This window comes from Mycetomoellerius zeteki, unplaced genomic scaffold (assembly GCF_001594055.1).
Source record: "Mycetomoellerius zeteki isolate Tzet28-1 unplaced genomic scaffold, Tzet1.0 scaffold821, whole genome shotgun sequence".
Lineage (NCBI taxonomy): Eukaryota > Metazoa > Arthropoda > Insecta > Hymenoptera > Formicidae > Mycetomoellerius > Mycetomoellerius zeteki.
The window spans coordinates 768087-788810 of record NW_017257853.1 but is presented as its reverse complement, the minus strand read 5'-3'; the positions used below and the strand labels follow the sequence as shown (position 1 = coordinate 788810).

The following is a 20724-nucleotide window of genomic DNA, read 5'->3' as shown; positions in this document are numbered from 1 at the left end:
AAAAAGCCACCGCACGGCTGACATCGCTGGTCTGGTACGATAAATTACCGCGGGGACAACGAGCGCGAGTATTCTCCGTGAATTTTCCTTATCACAACGCACGTGACCGAGTTTGCTCGTAACATCGGTATATCTTAAAAATCCGGTCTTCTAAAAGAAAGAGAGAGAGAGTGAAAACCTTTACAGAAATTCGTAACACCCGCAATACTTCTCGTCTAGAAACTTCACTTAGTATCGGATAGAAAGTATTGATGCTTCTCCACCGACAACTGGATTTTTAACAGTGATATTTTAGCTTTGCTAGTTGCTGAGTATCGATATGATTATTAATCTAATAAAATCGACCATCCATCAGTAACAATCAATAAAATGTTTATTTGTATCGTCAAAACATGTGTCACTTGCCAATATTAAGAGGCTTAAATGACACGTTGTCAACATGATAAAAATAATAGCCTCTATTTTTGGCCTATCAATCTTTTTACGTTTTAAAAACATTTTTGAGAAATTTGCTGGCGCGTTATATCAAACGTTACGGCGAATAAAAACTTTTGTTATATTGTAACTGTTAATTTCAATATAACAAATATTTTCTGAATCGAAATCGAAACGAGATAGATTTAAGAAAATGAAATATGAAAGCAGAAATGTTTAATATTTTCTTTGTTTTTTTATCAGAATTGCATGCATTCGAAGTTTATTTTATCGCTCATATATAGTATTATATATAAATATTGCGTATATGCATACATTCGGTTATAGAAATAATCGATTGGTTGTAACATTGGTTATTCTCTATAGTTTGCTGATACCATGTGCAAATCTACTTAGCCTCCCGGCTATTTCGTTTGTGTCAAATTTTTGCACCAAACACTTTCACGATATATCAATCATTTTTTTCTTTTTTTATCAGTTATACAGTAATTTAATATTTCGCAATTTGATCCTAGTTACCACGATTTAATATATCGCATAGATACTTTTAACGCATAACCACTCCACGTACGATCAATTACCGATCGTGCCGGATGAATTTATTAGGATCGTTTATTAGGAGAAATTACACGGTTGCGTTACGGTAAATAAATTAAAACGCTTCTATTCATGGGCGAAAGTGCAACGCACGAAATTATCTTATCTAGGTCAACTAGGCTACGTGAGTAATAGATAATTATTATTAGCCGTGATTTTCGATGTGCCGTGTAAATTTTCCGCAATTTTTCACGAGTTTTTTTGAACGAGACTGCGCTCTATGATTTATTCAAGAAAACGAGCTATTGCTGCGGCATGAAAACGCTATTTAAATAGCGAGATCGATGTTGCGAATCAGAGACAAGCATCACGTGTCGCTTTCCGTAATGTTTTTAACGATTTTTCCAACGCCGTTTGCGGCATTTATTCGCGCGGCGTAAATAACGGGTATAATAGCTGGCAATAACGTCAGAGTAACGGTCGAGCGGCGCGCTAAAGGTATAATTTACGATAAAAATGCCGATATCACCGTGAATATCGATTTTATAATGCAGAATGAGCCGAGTTGCGGATGAATAGAATCCTTCGATAGTGTAGAACATGGGCAAGTGGAAAAGACTACTTATTAAGAATTTATCCTGAATGCTTTTTAGCTGCCTCTTAGTTCAATATATCTAATAATGAATATTGAAAAGATTCGTGCAAGATTTTTAGTCATCAAATTGCCAACGAATCTCTACGGGGAAAAATTGAGTCGAATTGAATCCATCAAACAATCCATTTAATGAAAAGATCCATAACAGTAAAATAATACAAAGGATGAAAAAAACAGGGTCTCTTTGTGAAATCATGGAAATGGAATAATCTCGATATCTTTAAAGTTCGCGAAGTAAGCAACTTGGTTTTATTATCATTCCTTGTTATACTCAAGAAAATCCAAATGAAATATAAAAGAAAAATACAAATATTTTATTTGAAAGATTCGAGCAATCATTACGCTCCATGCAAAAAAAAAGTTGCGAGCGTGCAAGCAACACGCTTGATTTAATTGCATACGTTAGCCACCTCGATCGCGATATTTTTGCCGGTCCACAATTACGGCGACCGCGGTGAGGAAAAATTACCGACAAGAATGGGGAAACGACGGCCGTGGCGGAAATGAGGCGGAGGTGGAGAGGCACGGAACGGATAATGACTCGGTGGCGCACTTTTCCGCGATATCTGTGCGCAGTCGGAGGTGCCCCACGCGTACTGTACCTTTCTAAATTATTGCTGGCGATTTGTTTGCCTTCCGGGCTCGCCCGCGAGAGAATCCCGTACGGATTAATCGATCGAAGCGTCGCGGATCAACGATTAATTATAGACGCTAAACCGAAGAGATGTAGAGGGTCGTTTGAAAATTTGGGTCGTATCCCAAGAGCAAGCCGATTAGCGAAAAAACGCATTTGGCGCGATCGATTCAGTTTATTTGAAATATATAGAGTCATGGCAAACACGCTCTTAGTCTGGCGATGATGTGGGAAAAGAATACATCGATTGATCTGTTCGCAGGCTTGCGACTGCCTGGGAGTCAGCAAGGAGTGCGACTACTTTGGGCTGAAGTACCAAAACGCGAAGGGCGAGGAACTCTGGTTGAATCTAAGGAACCCCATAGAACGGCAAACCGGCGGTGGTGTAGCACCTCTAAGATTCGCTCTGAGGGTTAAGTTTTGGGTACCGCCTCACCTGTTGCTGCAAGAAGCCACCAGGTAAGAAAAATTAATCGACACGAACCGTACTATTGTTTGTTCGAATATTTGTCGCGACTGAATAGGTCCAGACGTTTTAAATTTTTTAAAAACAATTCGTAAATATATCTTTAGCGACTTAGATACGTAAACAGTTATAATTGGACTGTACAAAACGTTTGAAATATTAATTTATCTGGTACGTAAACATCGTTAAAAATTTCTCCTTTAACTCAGCCGAATGTTTCAACACTAAAATCGCCGATGATACTATTTTGACTTTGTTTCAGCGGGATATCATCGCCAATTCTAGTGTTACTAATCAAAACTGCTTTTATCTTCCATATATCTTTATATGATTTAACGACGTAGTAATTTAGTAAAGCTTCTATTTTGCGTTTATGGTTCATCTATGAACGAAGGTTTGAAGGGGATCTACATGTAATCTCGTAAACTCTCAAAGAGCTCGCAATGTTCGTCGTCCCTTGGCAGTTGGGAGATTTAGGTGGACAAATAGTTTACACGCTCGATAGACAAGTGATCCTCCGCGATTGATTGGTTGCTATCGATGTGATTTCAAGCAGAAGCTTATTTTGGGGATTACCCCGACATTGTCTATAGTTAAATTAGACGTCGATGATGCCTAACGGGATCATGATAATCTCTCACAATAAGACTCTTCTAAAATACTCTTAATCCTAGTAGGGCTTTTAATCCAAGTGTCCCATCATCTTTCTTTTTCTGAAATAAATTTTCAGTATCGGTAACTGGAAGTAGTTAGACCAATCCCTCTTTGCTACCATCGCCGCTTTAATTACAGGACATTTGCATTGTCTTCGACACTACCAGCCTTTTGTGCCTTTTATCGATCCTCGAACGTTTAATATGGGAAGCTATAGTTTTAAAATTCAGTTCAAGTTTTACTTCGTAATGTCTATTGTACGATCGCGAATTCCGTTAATGCGATACGAATTCAAATAGGTACGATATTGCTTTCTGTATATGTAGTTTGTAATAATATATGTAATAAATCCCACGAGGATATAAAATTATTTGAGTGTATTTTTTGAATCAACATCCGACATCGTAAACTGTGAAATGAGAAACTGCCTCCGGGAAATATACGTCGCGAATGTTCGGCTGGAAAGCAGAAACTCGTTTTGTTTGAAGTTCTGATTGGCTCGTTACCGCGGCGCGACGCCGCGGCGTATTCAAAGCGAGACTCGCCGCGAACTCTCCGTGGCAGTTGCGAATTGCGTCCGAGCTGTAATCCGATGCGCGAATGCACTCGTGCGAACGCAACAGCGAAAGGACGATACGGAGGCTTTCGTCCGAATTGAAAATTATTTCTGCCGTAAAAATGCTCTCCCTTTTTCGGAGGGAGAGAAAAAGAATAATAATGAAAGAAAGGAAGAGAGGGAGAGGAAAACGTGGCAAGAGATGGAAACAGATAGGAAGAGGAAGAGAAAGAGAAGGAACGCGCGAACATTCGTGCAATCAGTTGGATTCCTTGAACGCGATCCGCGCGATCCATCGATCCTCCAGCAAGCACGTACGAAATTGCATGCTGGCGTCGCCGTGAGAGTACTGATTGCATATCCGGCGATATCGCGTTGTCGAATATGTGTTTTCGAGCAGGAGTACAAGATCGACACTGCACCGATGCGCTTTTCCGCATGAGACACACGGTAAATAATGTTATGCATGACGCCGTGCGATTTATTTTGCATTATTCGTGGCATTTGTATCGGCGCCACCCCGATACGTGACATTTCGCGACTGTGCCTCAATACAATTGCTGCGTCACGAAATTGAATTGCATCGGTGGAGAACAGGGAATATTTGGGGAGCTTTCGCAGAGTTTTCTCATCGTAGATTTCCATCGAACGGATCACGTTCGAGAGTGAAAAATTTAATGAAAAAATAGTTTGTGAATAGGTAGACTTTAATTCCGTGAACCATTTCTAGACTTATTTATTTATATATTAGAGTCATGGGGTGTGCTCTTCATTTGGTGATACAAGCCAATTCAAATGACCTTGTATCTTTGTTCTTATTGAGTATCAAGAAAGATAAAATGGCGTTTGTCGATTTGTGTCATTAAATTGAAAGCGCCCCTGAATAAAGTCAGAGAAGCGGACCGGTGTTACGTATTCTGATTGGCCATCGCAAATGACCAATCATGAAACTGATTGATCCATGTTATATACGACTGTCAAATGGACAATTCTACATTGATAGCTGTTAGGGACCTCGCACAATCAAAGGAATAGGGAATAGAAACAGAGAATAACAGATTTCGCGAACACTAAAATAAAACCAACTACACGGAGAGAATTTTCTTTTATTTTATATTAAATTTAGCTTGAAAATATGGTAGTTGTGGTACAATACAATTTTAAAGATTTTTACCATGCACTTCAGTAAAATTAATCAAACTTATTTTATACTTTATTGTAGTTTTATCAATGAATGAGAGAGATTTACATCAAAATTCTTCGAAATACAATGTTGTCCCACGACTATCATATTTTCAGGGTAAACTCTGAGAAAAAATTCTCTCCGTGTATGAATACCGATCTAAGACTCTAGTTTATGTGTGTGTTCGAGAAGTAGTTACATCCAAATTTCGGTAGATTCTTCCCTTTGACGATTAAGCTTCGGAAAGTGGCGACGTGCTCTTTATCATTTGTAACACCTTAGAGTTTTTTGCGGTTTTCAAGACAAAAAAATTCTCGACAATCCGGCAACAATCACTCGCTTTTATGTCTGAAAGTTTCCAGCAAATCGACATAATTAAATGTAGTCTAGATCGGTTGTACTCATAATTAGTAGCGGCTGCAGATTTCAACGGATCGAAACGTAATTTCAATTTAATCGCGGTCGCTCGAATTACCCCGCGTGGAGCTAAATGCGCGAAGAGTAATGCATCCGGCGTGCGAATTAATTCGTCACTGGTAACGCTACGCTGCTGTTGTAATTACGTCAGCTGACGCGACGAACTCCCTCGTCCAATATGTAATTCGTTAAATTTACAACGAATCCTTCTTCCTCTACGTGCAATGTAAAAAAGACAGGTTATGTCTGAACAACTCCATTGCGAAATATTTTCACTAGAAATAATCTCAACCAAACTTCCATAAAGAAACAAAAGTGAATTGTCATTTAAATCAGTCTGCATATTTATAACGCACTGTGAGCCGATTAATATTGAAAAATATGCAACTTTAATGTATTAAATTGATGACTTAAATTAATGGCTTTAATTTCTGCAACGTTCGAGCATTAATAATTATTATGATATTACGAATTTGAACCAATTAGAATAAATCTATAGGATTTTTCTTATTTAATTAAATTAATAATTATTATATTTAATTATTACAAATAAAACTAATAATAGACTAATAAAAGCGAAATTTTATTTAATTAAGAAATTACGCTTTTACACAAGTACGCCCGAGTGAAATTTTACGCTTAGCCCGATTACGCCTCGTCGAAAAAGCCGATTTCACAAGCTCCTCTTGAAGCCTCTTAATCCGTAACGCTTCAATGTCTCTTTCCGACGTGTGTCCTTTGATGTTATCGTGTCGTCGACCGAATTAAATCCGAAATCTACCGAGGAATTCACTTCTCGCGATTTCCGGTGCGATTGGCAAGCGAACTTCCCGGTATTACGTCATCAACATGATTATTATTCAAAATATAGGTTACTTTATTGTAACCCAAATACGTTATCCCTATTATGTGAGAGTTTTTAGTTGAAGCGAATCACAATTAATCTTTTGCAGATCCTTCTCAGTATCCTTCGCAGACGTATAAGCGAATTAATCTCCAACAGAATTACAACATTACTACGTCGCGCTTATTTTCCATTTCAACCGGACTATCTTGTAGGGTCGTGTGTATATTCGGCGGTAAAATCCGTGGGATATGGCACGAGCTCGGGCAAAAAGGTTTGTCTCGGGGCTGCCACATAAGATACTGCAAAATTAATTCCGACGTGTGGGTCAGATTTAATTGCGTTACACCGTGCCATTCATGCGGGTCTTTCCGTAAAAGGGACGACAGAACATCGTCAAAATTTTGCTGGACCGACACGTAAATATTAGACATACCGATGTAGACATTAATAGTGACTAGCTAAGCAACGTCGAGTTGTAACCATTTATTTTTACATCGTGAATGCATATTCTATTATTTTTGTCTCACAGTATTATTGCATCGACGAGAAGCTGGTGACTGACGTGTTAATCGTTTACGAGTCACCGAAATTAATTGTTTATTTGATTGGTATATTCATTTATTTTGAGTCACGTTAAGCTCGTTATTTTTAACGGCGATATTTTCATCTACGATTGTCATTTTCTAAAATGCACAGGAAATTTCGTAAAAATACAAAAACGTTGCGAAACGAAAATGATTTTTTTTACTTAGAGTACTTCATCATTATATTTTATCACAGAATATAAATCACGTGGTATCACGTTAATTATTTGCCGCTATCGACTTTGCTCGTGATTTATCGATCTGCATTTTTATCCGCTAACAAAAACACGATTCTCCGATCGGAAATTCGGACCTCTGTCCGACGCTTCATACACGGCGCTCGCGTTTGATTTATCGGCGATCTACATTTCGTTTGCAACGACGTCACGACTTTCCCGTCACATTTTGCCCGTAAATTTTAGGAAGATATACGGGCGCGAAGTGACACGTCTCGCCATTATCACATCGCCGCGTGATCGATGATTAAAAATACAGCGCTTTGAAAATTGCTATATCCATATTTTACGATTGACGCTACAGCGAAAATTAACGGACTGCGCAATTAATTTCGTAATAATGATTCGCTGCGAAATTTCAATGAACGCTACCTATTCTCCTGTTGGATTTATGCCGTCGAGTTTATGCCACGAATAGATTGAAGAGCTCCATCGCTCCGTTCTTATTAATTCGCATTGCACTTCTGCATTAGCGAAATGTCGCCGGCAGGATCGTCTATCATACGTCGCAACGGTGAGAGAAAGTGAGAGAGAAAGAGAGAGAGAGAGAGAGAGAGAGAGAGATCGCTGCAGTCCATTTCTTCCGACCGCGAAGTCGCGACGTTGATAAAGACAAAGTGTTTCCGTATTCGAGACAGTCGGAACTCATAGTTAATCCGCAGAATTACAACTTCTCATAAGAATACTATAACGCGCAAGTCATTCGTCATTTCGCTCATATCACGAAGATCTCGAAGATTTGCGTTTGAAGAGAAAACTCTTGAAGATCGAGGATTACAAACAATATTGTCACTTTCAGCGATCAAAACTAAGTTTCTAACAAATTCAAATGTTTAGGAGAACACAGCAATTTATGTGTTTATCGTAAATATTATTTGATCGGATATTTAGGATTTCTTTGAGAAAGGAATCCTAAATATCCTATTATTCTGTAAATTATTATTTGCAACTCGTAATACATTTGTAATTAATTACGTAAATATCAATTGAGAAATTACCAATTGTAAAAATACAATTGAGAATTACAATCGCTATTAATATTCTCGTATGCAAATTTAACTATTTGATATGTGCAAATTTGATATTTTAGCACATTTATCTAAATTTACATAGACCTTCATTCGCATATATGAGGAGACTATATGTCATAATTTTACATTTATATTTCAATATTTACGTCTAAATTATATATGCTTTTTTATTAGCACTTTGCTCTTTACCCAAGGTTCATTTTGACACAGAATATGACGTTCGCAATTTTTACAATCAGTGAGAGTGCCAGAATCATTGTGATATTCGACATTTCGATAGAAATACATATATGAGTGTGCATTAAAATCTGTAACGTTAAATATCAAACAGCACTAAAATGATTAAAATACTACAAATTTGCGATTACACGTTTTAACGCAGCATTGAAAAAAAATACGTTCTAAAAGTTAAACAAACATTTCCGTAGCAGTAATAAACAGAATAAAATAAAATATATGTGTGCCGCGCTTTTGCTTGTGTGGATATAAAAAAAAACCGATCGGCAGAAAACGCTCGGACAGGAAACAGCCGTTTTTTATCGTCTGTGTAGTTGCAAAAAAAATATTGTTCTGCGTCTAAAATTGCGTCCACGATCGTCCACGCCACGTGAAAAAAGGCCATGGTAGCACGGCATGTGCTACGTGTTATAAATTATAAGTTTTATCTCTCGCCCGGATACGGCTTAACTCTGATGAAAAGAAAAATGTCGTCGGCGTGCGACCGTTAGAAACGGGGACACTACAAAGGAAGAAATTCGAGTTCATCGCACTCGCGAGCAAACCTTTTTGTCTCAACATATAGCAAAGCAACCGTGATACTTGTGACATGGTACTAATATTTCGTGCGCAAGAATTCAAGAAGATCGAGGCTAGAAGTCTAAAAATTTTTGATGAGAAACATCGAGAATTGAAACTCGTGTTTACATATTTAGCGCGCAAGTACACAGAAAAAAGATTTGCAGATTTTAAATAAATATTTACTCCAATAATACTAACGAAATATTTACTAAATGTAAACATATATTTATTCGATTTAAACATAACTATAAACATAACCATTTTATTTTGAATAAATATTTATTTACTATAAATAAATATTTCGTTAGGACTATCGGAGTAAATATTTATTTAAAATCTGCAAATTTTTTTTCAATGTATCTTTTTTATTATTTCATAAGTATTTCCCATTCAGATTTGATGACGTTTGAATAAACGAGTGAATTCGGAAATATGGTATTTATTAATATTAATATTTGTATAATAGCATTAATATGAGCTTGTATATGTATATTCAATGATATTCCGCTCACTAATCCGGGTTTGACAAGAGCGAAACAGTCGACCGGACGAACTATACCTAACAGCGGTATTCATAGCCGGCCATTATTTGATGAATAAGCGTAGTTTCACGAATCTACGAATCTCCCCAATATATGCTAATTCCTCACAAGAAGCTCCATTGTAGTTTCGCGAAACGTAAATCTATGAATAATGATTCGCTATTAATTACGCTTCCAATCGGGAAACGAGAATAGATGGCAATCGCTTATGACTATATATAACGTATTTCTTAAGACGTGAAATAACTCCACCTATATTTACACTGCCGTTAATCTTTCGAGTGACCATTGAAGCGTCAGAAACGCAAGTTGTAAAGAGCAGCAAAACCATGGATCTTGCACGAAACGCTGCGCAAGTGTTTTACAACAGCATGGAAGTTTGGCTTTTTCAGTCTGGTCTCCCTTTTGTCCAGTAGCTCCAACCTCTCAATCCTCTTCGCCGAGCTTTTCGCGCGAGGCAAAATTCGCCGCCGGTTTTCGAAAAAGTAAAGGTGGGCCGAGCGCCAGGAGGCGGATAACACGCGCGGACTGAAGCGTACGTTCGTCGATAAAATAAAAATAATAGTGTACAAAGGACGCGCATTCAAGTAAAAGCCGCTGCGCGCAACATTGAGAGGACGGCTTGGAAAAACTTTCGGCCGAGAGAAAATCGAACAGATAATCGCGCGGCAGAAAGGGTGAGAGAGGAAAGGATGCGAGTGCATGTGTTGTCGCACGCTAAAAGGGCGAAATAGCACAGCGATGTAACAAATAACGTAGTCGTGGCAACGAGGAGGCAAAATTCGAGAGAACAAGTCGCTTTAAGAATATAAATCGGAATTCATTATAATGCAGTGCAGGATATTTATCGTAAAATATTAAATATGTCTGCCAATAATTCTTTCGATATTCAACGATTTTATATTTCGTCAAGAAGCCATGTCAAGATCTATCAAAATGAGATACATTGCTTCTCCTATCGCCGGAATTTACCTCAGGTATTTGGATATGTTGGCGAACGCTTTGAAAGAGAACATTTGACCTATATACGGTGAATTTTTTAATTGTAGAACATTAAATTTAAATTTTATATACGGCATTTTATTAACCATTACGGGAATAAAATCCTTTAACTTTTTACGCGAGAAAGTTTTTCGTTCATATCGAATTTTTTATCTCTTTGCATTTCAATCAGCGAACTCTATTCTAACTGTATCATTCTCTCAGCATTTTTTCCGCAGTTAAATTTTTTTACGACCATGAAATGATGACTGTCACAACTTCGACAGTTCCACATGTATAATTCGCGCTAAATTTTTTACCGAGCTGCGCATTTTTCTTGTTACATTCTAATGTATGGCGCATCTCAAACTCTCTGGCTCGTAACTTCCACGATTACGTGCGTTTCTCTTCACTGTCGGCTTACCTCGAAAAGCTTGCAGAGTAAATCTTAAGTCGCACGTTAATGCGTTTACGACGCATCGCGCAACGGCGGATACGTTTTCGAGTACCATCCTGCTCGGAAGAGATTTGTCCCCGGCTGTATGCGAGAGGTGGCGGAGCTCGCAGGAGATGGCGGGTTCATTAGCGAGGGGCGACATAATTCAGGGAGTTAGTCGTTTGTAAATCAACCTTGCTGGGTGGTGGGTTAAAGACTCGAGCATGTGTCGCTGCGCGTACCGCGAGAAATTAAATGAAATATTACTCTGTCACGTGGTAATTCTTTAAATAAATTTTAGTTAAATTCGCTAAACGCCATCCAGTGCGTACATGGTTCGCGTTAATTAGCGGCGCTTTATACTTAAATTTATTACGCCGCATTTGCCAGAACGTTATCCCACGTAAATTTAAATAAATTTTAACAAACGTAAAATGATTGTAAAATAAAATCGTGGAAGAGTGCTAAAATATTCGTTATTGCGCGGAAAATTCTCTTCGCGTGTCGTCAAGATGCATTTGCGTATTTGAGTACCATTCCGTCGTTCAAAGTAAATCTTGCGAAGATACGTCGCGTCGATTTCGCGTCTGGTATGTCGAAGTTAAAACAAATAACAAACACGTCCCGTTTCTGAAGCTCCGTTTTTCCCGAGTTTCATCAATTCTCTTTCTCTCTCCCTCGACATTCGCTTTTGTTTAACTTTCGAGGGTTCGGGGCGAAGTATCGATCGATTTCGAACGCGTGGAGTTCATCACGCCATATCGTTTCGATGGAGAATGACTCTTCTGGCGAACGAAAGCGACATGTTAACCATTAAGACTGTCTTTTGCCGTCGAGTAGTGGAGGATATTCAAGAATATTTCCCTCGCTCGCATCTTTTCCTACAGCAACACGCTGACGATGGCCATTCTCTTTCTCAATCGAGCTTTTTTATCGCATCGAAAACGACACGATCCGAAGAGAAACTTACGTGAAAATGCGCGTGAAAATACAGCATGCCGGCATAATTTTGTGCTTACTTTGCAAGAGTATTCAATGATATGTATTCAATGAACGACTACAGGCAGACATCCATGCTCTATAAAAACATACATCCTTGTACTGACGGATCCACGGGGGGAAACATGGAGATCATGGCCTTCCCTTAGAATCTCTCGGTCGTTAAAAATATTTATAGTAAAATATTATATATATTTTTTAAATATTTTTACTATTTTTAATCACAATTTTGATATTCTAAAAATATTTTTTAATTTAAGAGATTTTATAAAAATACATATTCCATTATATTATTCTTCTTTTGTGTTCAATATACAATTTTAAATAAAACGTTTTATGAATTATACATTTAAATAATATTTTGTCACAATGTAATAATTTACGTAATATTCAATTTTTATCTTTATATATTTAACCTTATAAAAAAATTTCACTTGCGCGGCGAGCCGATGGCCTCTCCTTGACAAATTTCTGGATATGCCAATGCATCCTTAAGATACAGAATATTTACATTCGGTCTTTAGATTATTTCCGACTGCATGTGGCAATTATGTTCTTAATTTGCGGTTTGATAACTTTTATTTCTTTCCAGACATTTTCCTCGCGATGCATTAAACCGCTCACGAGTTTAGGGAACTTCGTTGGCGATTTAGGTCGGGCGAAAAAGAAAAATGTACTTAAGTCCACCCGTAACATCTCTTGTCGACGGAATGGGTACATATGTATATATGTGTGTACGTTGAATATATAAACTAACAATTTTCGGGCTGTGCGAACGCTCACCCGCACAACTACCCATAACAATTCCGGCAAATCTCTACGTCACGTGCCGCAAGGCGGATTTAAGTGCATAATTCATTGTTACTGTAACGTCGCGCATCCAAGTGAATGCGGTGCGCTCTTGCGAACGGAGAAATTTCGCATGATGCAATTGGAACGATGTAAAGAGCGGAATTTGTAAATTCTCTTCGTCTGGTTCTAATTTTCAAGTGCCTAACTATTGAATGTATATTTACTATTTAATATACATTACTTTTAATATGTAGATTTCTTTTCTGATTTTCAACTATTTCATATTTCTTGAATCTTTCTATGAGACATTATAAATGACATTTCATTTTTATGAGATACCTACTTACGATTAGTTAATATTTCATTTTTCTGTAAAACAAATTAATTCGAATTCTATCTGTTTTCATATTTTATTAATCTTTTAAAATTAATTTAAATATATAATTTTTTGTTTAATATTAAACAATATGCAAATGAAATTAAAATCTTATTTTAAATTAAATGAAGAACAAAATGTGTTTATTTATCTACAACTGCTTGACTCATAAAATATATTATTATTCAGTCGTGTCTAATATAAAAACTATTTATGAAAGAGTATTTTTGCCAGAAAAATCAACTTCAAATCGATTAAATAAGTATGGATTCTGTCAATATTATTCGAATATTTTGCATACTCATTTTCACGAACGCTCATGTGAAAATTATGATTTTTTTCTTTTTATTCTTTTTTTAATTTTTATTTTTAATCTTCTTTTATCATCTATTTTCTAACTTGTCGTATATGTGCGTAATACGCGCGGATAGCAGCTATCGTATTTTAACTTGGACATATTTTTTTACTGCACTGTATTTTTGCGAAAGTTGTGGCACATTCTTCCGGAACTGAAAAAGTACCACCAATTCTTCACTGGGAATATCAAATCGCGCAGCTACATATTTTATCCGTCGGTGCGTAGCTTAATTCACATTGCCGCGTTTATCGCGTGTTTCGCGCTGCGAGACAAAGAAATTCGTTGGAAATTCCGAAACGGCCGCAGCTCGGGATATAAGTAATTCATTATTAATGTAACGATGGCGTGTACGGACCGAGCCAAGCTCTTATTCGCTTGGCGCACGATGAGTCTCAAGTTGTGCTCCGAGTTGGGGAATGAGACAGGGGTATGAAATACTAGTTTCGGTAATGGTTTTGTAAACTTATAGCTTGCTGAATCGAATTCACGATTAAGGAGTTGGGTCTCTTTGTGTCGGCGCGTGTTTATCGTATATTCATTTCTGTCTCTCTGGAAATTTAACCCGAAATCTGAACTAATTCGACAAGGAATATGCATTAAAAATTACAATATATAGGAAAAAAAATAACATAAACAATAAGAGAAATTTTCGTTCTTCGAACGCAATTTTTAAAAAAGTTTCGTTGTCGAACGAAATATTTGTTCTAGAAATACAGGGATTACGTGCTGTGCTGGAACAGATGTTCCGATAAAATGTTTCGGCATGATCTTACTGTTCTATAGTTGTAGTTTGTATGTTTTCATAAGCTGTATGAAAACATGTAAAACCCTGCCTTTTTCTACATGATATATTTATTCCGGATTTACAATATATTCATTTCATATGAAAAGCGAAAATGCTTCAGCAAATAAAATACAATGTTATAGTCACGCGTTTTTTCGAATTTTGATTTTTGATATTGTTATTACATAGGAATATTGTTCGTTACACTGCTGGACAGAACAGTGGTTAACCATTGATATCACGGTTTTTGATTGAGAAATCGTCACCGACATGTAGCAACATTTCATAGATTTTTTTTACGCTCTCCGTCTATCATCATATGTTTAACTACATTCGAGTACATTGGCAAGCATGGCGATAGCATCGGAGACACGCTCGTGATTTACTGCTGTTCGCATTTTACCGGCAATTGAATGCTCCTTCGCGCTTCCACCTCCGGCTTCGTTCAATTTTCCGCGATAGAAGAATATCAATTTTGCGGCGGCATTGTTAGACGCGCGCCGCGCCGTTTACGATCCTGGAAAATCGGGAATCACGCGGAAGTGAGCCTCGTAAAAGGCTAATCTGATTTACAGCGGAATCTCAATCTGAGAGGGGCTCGTAAAAGCTTCTTTCGGACTTTTATGGCGCGCGTCGTGGGTGAGCCAACTTTTGATATTAAGGACATCTCTTGGCGTGATTGCGCACGAAAGTGGGAAAGAGAGAACTTTGTCCCAAAGTGTCTCAAACGCTTTTAAATACCGCGAACCTAATTGCGAACGATCTCGAGGATGGCAATCGCGGTCGTCGTCAAGTTAAGCGCTTGGAGTTGGCCCAGAGTTCCTTTTAGAAAACCCTTTTTCCACCGAGATCCTGCTATAACGATATATCTGAAGCGATCCTTCTTTTCTTCTCGTTTTCTGCGGTATGTCCCTGAAAAGGGATAAGCCGCTGAAAAGGGAGTGAAGAGGATGGAAGTAAGAGAAGACGATTGACTTGCGTTGAAGAGCGATTTGCCCGATCGCAGTGAGCTTTGAGAGATTAGCTTCGAAGGAAGCTTATGAGACATAATTAGTTCTTGGATTGATTAGTATTACGCGATGATGTACGTAATAGTATGATATAATTATTAGGAATGTACCTTAAGTCTTAATTATTGTATTTGTATTAATAAACAGAGATCACGTTTGTGTTTCTATTACGTTGAAATTTGTTTTACAATTTTTTATAGGAGATAAAAATAGTTCATTGAAATTCGATTAACACATATTCCTTTATTGATTTCTATGAGGGTTGTAATGATTTAAAATCTCTCATCACATATTAATCTCTAAATTCTGAATTTATCTCTAAATATTCTCTTTATCCTTGTATTGTATATAACGTTATCAAATAATGATAAAAAAAAAGATATCAATATCGTAAAAAAATCACCTGCATTTACAGCAACCTGATCTGTCTATATCCTCTCGCATTTCCAATACGTTAATTTCTAATGCGTTTATATTAATGCGATATTTCAATTTAAATAGTGACAAGGTTTACTGACGTTTATATTGTTTATACGTATTACTGCATAATTGGTTTTCGATCCTATTAATATTGAAATGTAATGAAGCATCGACACATCCTGTTATGAGCACTAGTCTGCGGTGTCCTCCAAATTATCCTCCCCTAATTGACTCGGTATTGTCCTACCGCCAAACCATCATCGTCGTTGCTGAAAACAACGAGACAGCTTTTGAATCTGGAGTTAATGAGTAGCCCACGACGGCGACAAGAAAGAAAATTTCGAAAATTATCGACATGAACACTCATTTCTAATTCCGTTTCAACGCGAGGAAAAGATACGGAGGCAGATGTCGGCATCTTGGCCTTTATCGGGAGCAGTCCTAGTTCGAAGAGGAGAGAGGAGAGTCTAGAAAGGAGGGAAGTGAAAACAGAGCAGACGGCGCACCGCTATACCAGAAAATAGGGCGTTCGCTCCCGAGATTTCGTTTACCGTGGCTGTCTGACATCTCTGGCGTTGTAATCTGATGGTATTACAGCCGCCGCGAAGAAGCATGGTTTTTATTCTTGCTTCCCCTTTTATCTCTCTGCCTTTCTCTTTCACTCTCATCCTGTTTGAACTGCGTTACATCGCGGACGAGTAGTTTTTGAGAAATGTGGCTGCACCAAAGTTTTTCTGAAACGTGCCGTTGAAATTAAGGGAATTTCTTTTAATTGCTAAAAGCATCTCGAACGTAATGACCACGTGGCTTTGTAATTCCATGGTAATGTAAGCGTAGTCGGACGGAACGAGAAGTTACATAGGATAAGCGACGGTATAATGAGTCCTTTATGCTGCGAATAAATGTTTCTTCCTTTCCCGCATTGGATAAGTGTAACACAGCGTTTATATTACATTTATCTACTTGCACGAAAAGACGTCTGCTTTCCGATATGATATTGTAATGTAATCACGTTGTAACGCAACGATACTGTAACGGTAAACCTTATTGTTCGAGGCAAGAGTAAACTGTCGCAATACGATAACGTTATGTCGCACGTTCGCGACAAAATATGAACAATCAATTAGTGTTAATTTTTTATATATTAGGTAAATATATTAACACGAATAGTTTATAAATTAAAAATATGGCGTATGTATAATATATTCCAATGTGCGCATTTCAATTTAATAACTCTTAGAATGTAATAAATATTTTTAGAATGTTTTATTTAGATGGCTTATCGATATTTAAAAATATCTCCTTTTCCATTGAATTATATAAATATAGTTTGTTACACAAAAGTTGTAAACACAAAAGTTTAGTTGATAAACCTGGGATAGACAGGCTAAATATCGGAGGTAGTGTAAAAGTTTTACTTGCGTCATGTTGTGATAAAATGAAGACAAAAAGGGAAAGGGAGGCGTATAAATCGAAACTAAAACCTGTTGAGCGTGAGATAACTTACAGTGCACGTCACTTTCTTTCTTGTAGGCGCTATTGATTTTATCGAAATAGCAAACTAGATAGTGTGTGTTAAAGCTTGTGTAATCACTTCGGGCGTAAAATTATGTGAACAGCGTTTTACAAAATATTAAAATAATTGCGGCTTATTTAATGATGTAATAATTTATAATGCATGTCAAATTATGTATATGTATCAAACATTAAGAATATTAATATTATTTAATAATACTGAAGTTAATATTTAATAATATTAATTTGAGTATTTAATAATATTAATGTTATAGTGTTATACTGTTTCTACAATATTTGTCCTATTTATTTGTTTTCATGAAATGCATATCATATTTTTAAGTTCTTGTATAAATTACTATGCAATTAAATAAAAAATTTTAGTTCTATGATAGCTAACAAGTAATAGAATTTCAAGGAAACCTCTAAACGTACCACTTGCTAGTTTTAATCGTGGAATTTATTGCATTTTAACGTCTCCTATGACAAAGAGCGGCAAATGAAATTCAGAGGATCCATGAAAACTTCTGTGGTAAAATCGAACGATCTCACGTAACTTTGATATCGGCTGAATAGTTTCTCTGTTTAATTTTAACCGAATGGATCGATATGTGATGTTCGACGTTATTGCTGCAGCAGAATTAAGCGGAAGTAATCGTGGTCTCCGTTTTCGTACAATTTTGGAGAAGTTTGCAAAATTATACATTCAAATCTTGCTTAGGAGCGTAAGGGTTGGGGCCAAAAGCTGAATACCATCCGCTGTGCGATCGGTGCCACTTCCGTAGTTTTGTCTTCTATACATAAATCGAGCTATTGCATGCTCGATTCAAATTTTCATTTTGAATTATTTTATATTTTTAGAGACTGATATCACATAAAAATATAAAATAATTCAAAGAAATGAAAATTTGAAAGAAAATTTTAATTTGATAATTTTATCTTATTTTATTGTATATCTAAAATTTTTATACTAAACAGTTCTTGTTTGGGACACTGCGCTATTTATCTCACTAATCGAATTCACGAAATACTCAAATCCCTGATCTCAAATGAACTCGAAACCACATCGTTCGCTGTACTACGAAGCCGTACATCGCACGAGCGTGTTAATGTGGTATCGGATCTTTTTATCGGTCGAACCGCGATGTGGAAGGCCGAAATTGCGTGTAAGCTTTTAACATGCAGATCGTTATGGCCAAACTCGCCTCGAACGAATAGGCGGATAAATGGATCCGACAGCGGAGAAGAACAGGAAATACATGAAAAGCACTTGAACTTCTTCGCGGGTGAAAGCTGAACAGGTTTCGCGATGCTCGTGAACATTGCAGTTTCAAAGCTTAATTTCGCTAGATAGTTTCGGCGGTCAGAATTCAACGATGATGTACGCCGCTAGAGAGACTTTGCGAGTGAACGTCAGTAAGTGCTTGTAGATGATCCTCTTTGCCTCTTCCTTCTTCTCTTAAGCATCCATTCTGCTACTTGAAATTTCAGCGCGATTCTAGCGGCAAGCAGAATCCGAATACTCGCCACCTAACTAACTTCAGTCACGTGTACCGGAATTTGTCAGATAAATCCGACCGAATTTCCGGAAGAGATCTCTTTCGATCCAAAACTACTGTCTCTCGCTACGAAAAGATTTTTCTTTTCGTGATGGATATCGATATACTATAGTATACATCGGAGATCTTTCGTTTCAAGATGATCGTTCATCATCGACTGAGAAAGAATAACTTGAATAAAACAGAAATAACAAAAAGTTTTTACAAGAAACATTATATTTTATCGATTTGCAAAAGAATAAGATGGAGAAATTCATAGATAAATTTACGATATTTTAATGAAGGTTGTTAAATCTCTATGATAATTTCTCTTTAAATTTTTGAAAGTAAATTGACTTTATCATCATTAAGGAATTTGTTATTAAAGTACACGCTATTAGTGAGACAACCCGTGTACAGAGGAAAAACCTGCAGAGTGGTTTCCCTTGGGGAAACTACAGGCGGAGAATGTTTATTAGCGTGCTCAGATTGCATCTCGCGGTAGTCTCGTGTTTATTTGTCTCAATTAATTTTTTGCAGTACTTCATTATCCCATAGTGAATGGATATTACCTTCCAGATTTACGCAAAATGTATAAAAACGGAGCTCTCTCTCCGCGCGTGTAACGTAATAGATTCATTTAGAATATGAGAGTATCCTGGCTTCAGCATTTTTATGAGTAGTATACTTGTGTACTTTAAATTGCATGGTGAATGCATTTTTCTAAATAAACACATGACACAGAAAAAAATCACTAGTGTTGCTGTAAAATTGCTTGACGTATAAAATTGTTGACTAAATGTAAAGTCTTTCCTGACAGCGCAAGTATGTCATATTTTATGTCATACTCATTTTACGTATCCAAACTCACTTAACCATTGAAAATAATTTCGTGGAAACGCTTGAGCTTTTATTATGTAAAAACAAATAGTTGTTTGTATAAGATTTCTTGCAAATCAAATCCACATATAAATATAACAGTGCATATTAATGTGTGTGGGTGTGTCTAGATCGCTTTTTAAATAAAAAAATCTCGGTTTTTTTAATCACATCCTAAAATCTTATAAAATCGAGTTGAATTCCTAGCAACAGAATTGTACAAATTCGATGGAATATATATTCCAGAAGAAACAATAGCTGAAGTATCTAAAAATTTAGTCAGATGTAGATCTGAAAATAAATTTTGTTGGACTGTCAAAATAATTTTGTAGGACGCTCAAGTTGATTGCCAGAATATCAAAATTTTACCCATCATGCTTAAGTTTTGTACACAAATTTTGATATACTAACAAAGTTATTGTCAGATCTGTATCTAGCTAAATTTTTAGACATTTCGGTAAAATCATTCTTTCCATGTAACGCAATAGATAGATAACAGGCGTGAACATACTTGTGAATTTGTAGAAACGTAATTACTCTCGTGTGTTATACATGTACGAATTATATCTCGTCCCTCGGTTGCTGCGCGCACGCAAATAGAATTGCGATCGACGAAAAGACAGCCCCTTGAGGCTTTCCCGGTTCTCAAGTTTCCATCATCTACCCTTGCTGTAACTCGGATCACGAACTTTATCAGGTCAAAGATTTGTTTTATTCAGTGTCACGTAACTCGTCGTTTTCCCGCGTATTCCCACGCGGATTCCATAATCTGATTGGCAAGTTCCATTTCGAGCATATATAAAATAAATCCGTGGACCCCTCCCTACTCCATTTGTGAAAAATATGAGATGTTAAAGGCATCTGCCAGAATCAATATGCACTTTTGGATTCAATGGCTCTAAATTTATTATTTGTTATTCCGTCATAATCGTTCAATGGGTCATATGTCATTTCTGGTACAATATTCGCGATATGCCAAAAATATTTGTAAATGTGCTTCACATTTGTGCTTCACATGTGTCGCGTATTATAGCATATAGTAACTTTAAATCAATCAACAA

The 20724-nt window shown here is 36.8% G+C and overlaps 1 protein-coding gene across 1 annotated transcript in view; it reads left to right on the top strand.

Annotated features, from left to right (window-relative positions):
• Window positions 1–2523: 2523 nt before the first annotated feature.
• Window positions 2524–20724, top strand: part of dnr1 (E3 ubiquitin-protein ligase defense repressor 1) — a gene marked incomplete at its 5' end in the record, with an annotated part of 28648 nt that continues 10447 nt past the window's right edge. Inside the window, one exon of the mRNA XM_018459390.1 lies at window positions 2524–2720. Coding sequence (XP_018314892.1) covers window positions 2524–2720 — 197 coding nt within the window. The remainder of the gene's footprint in view (window positions 2721–20724) is intronic.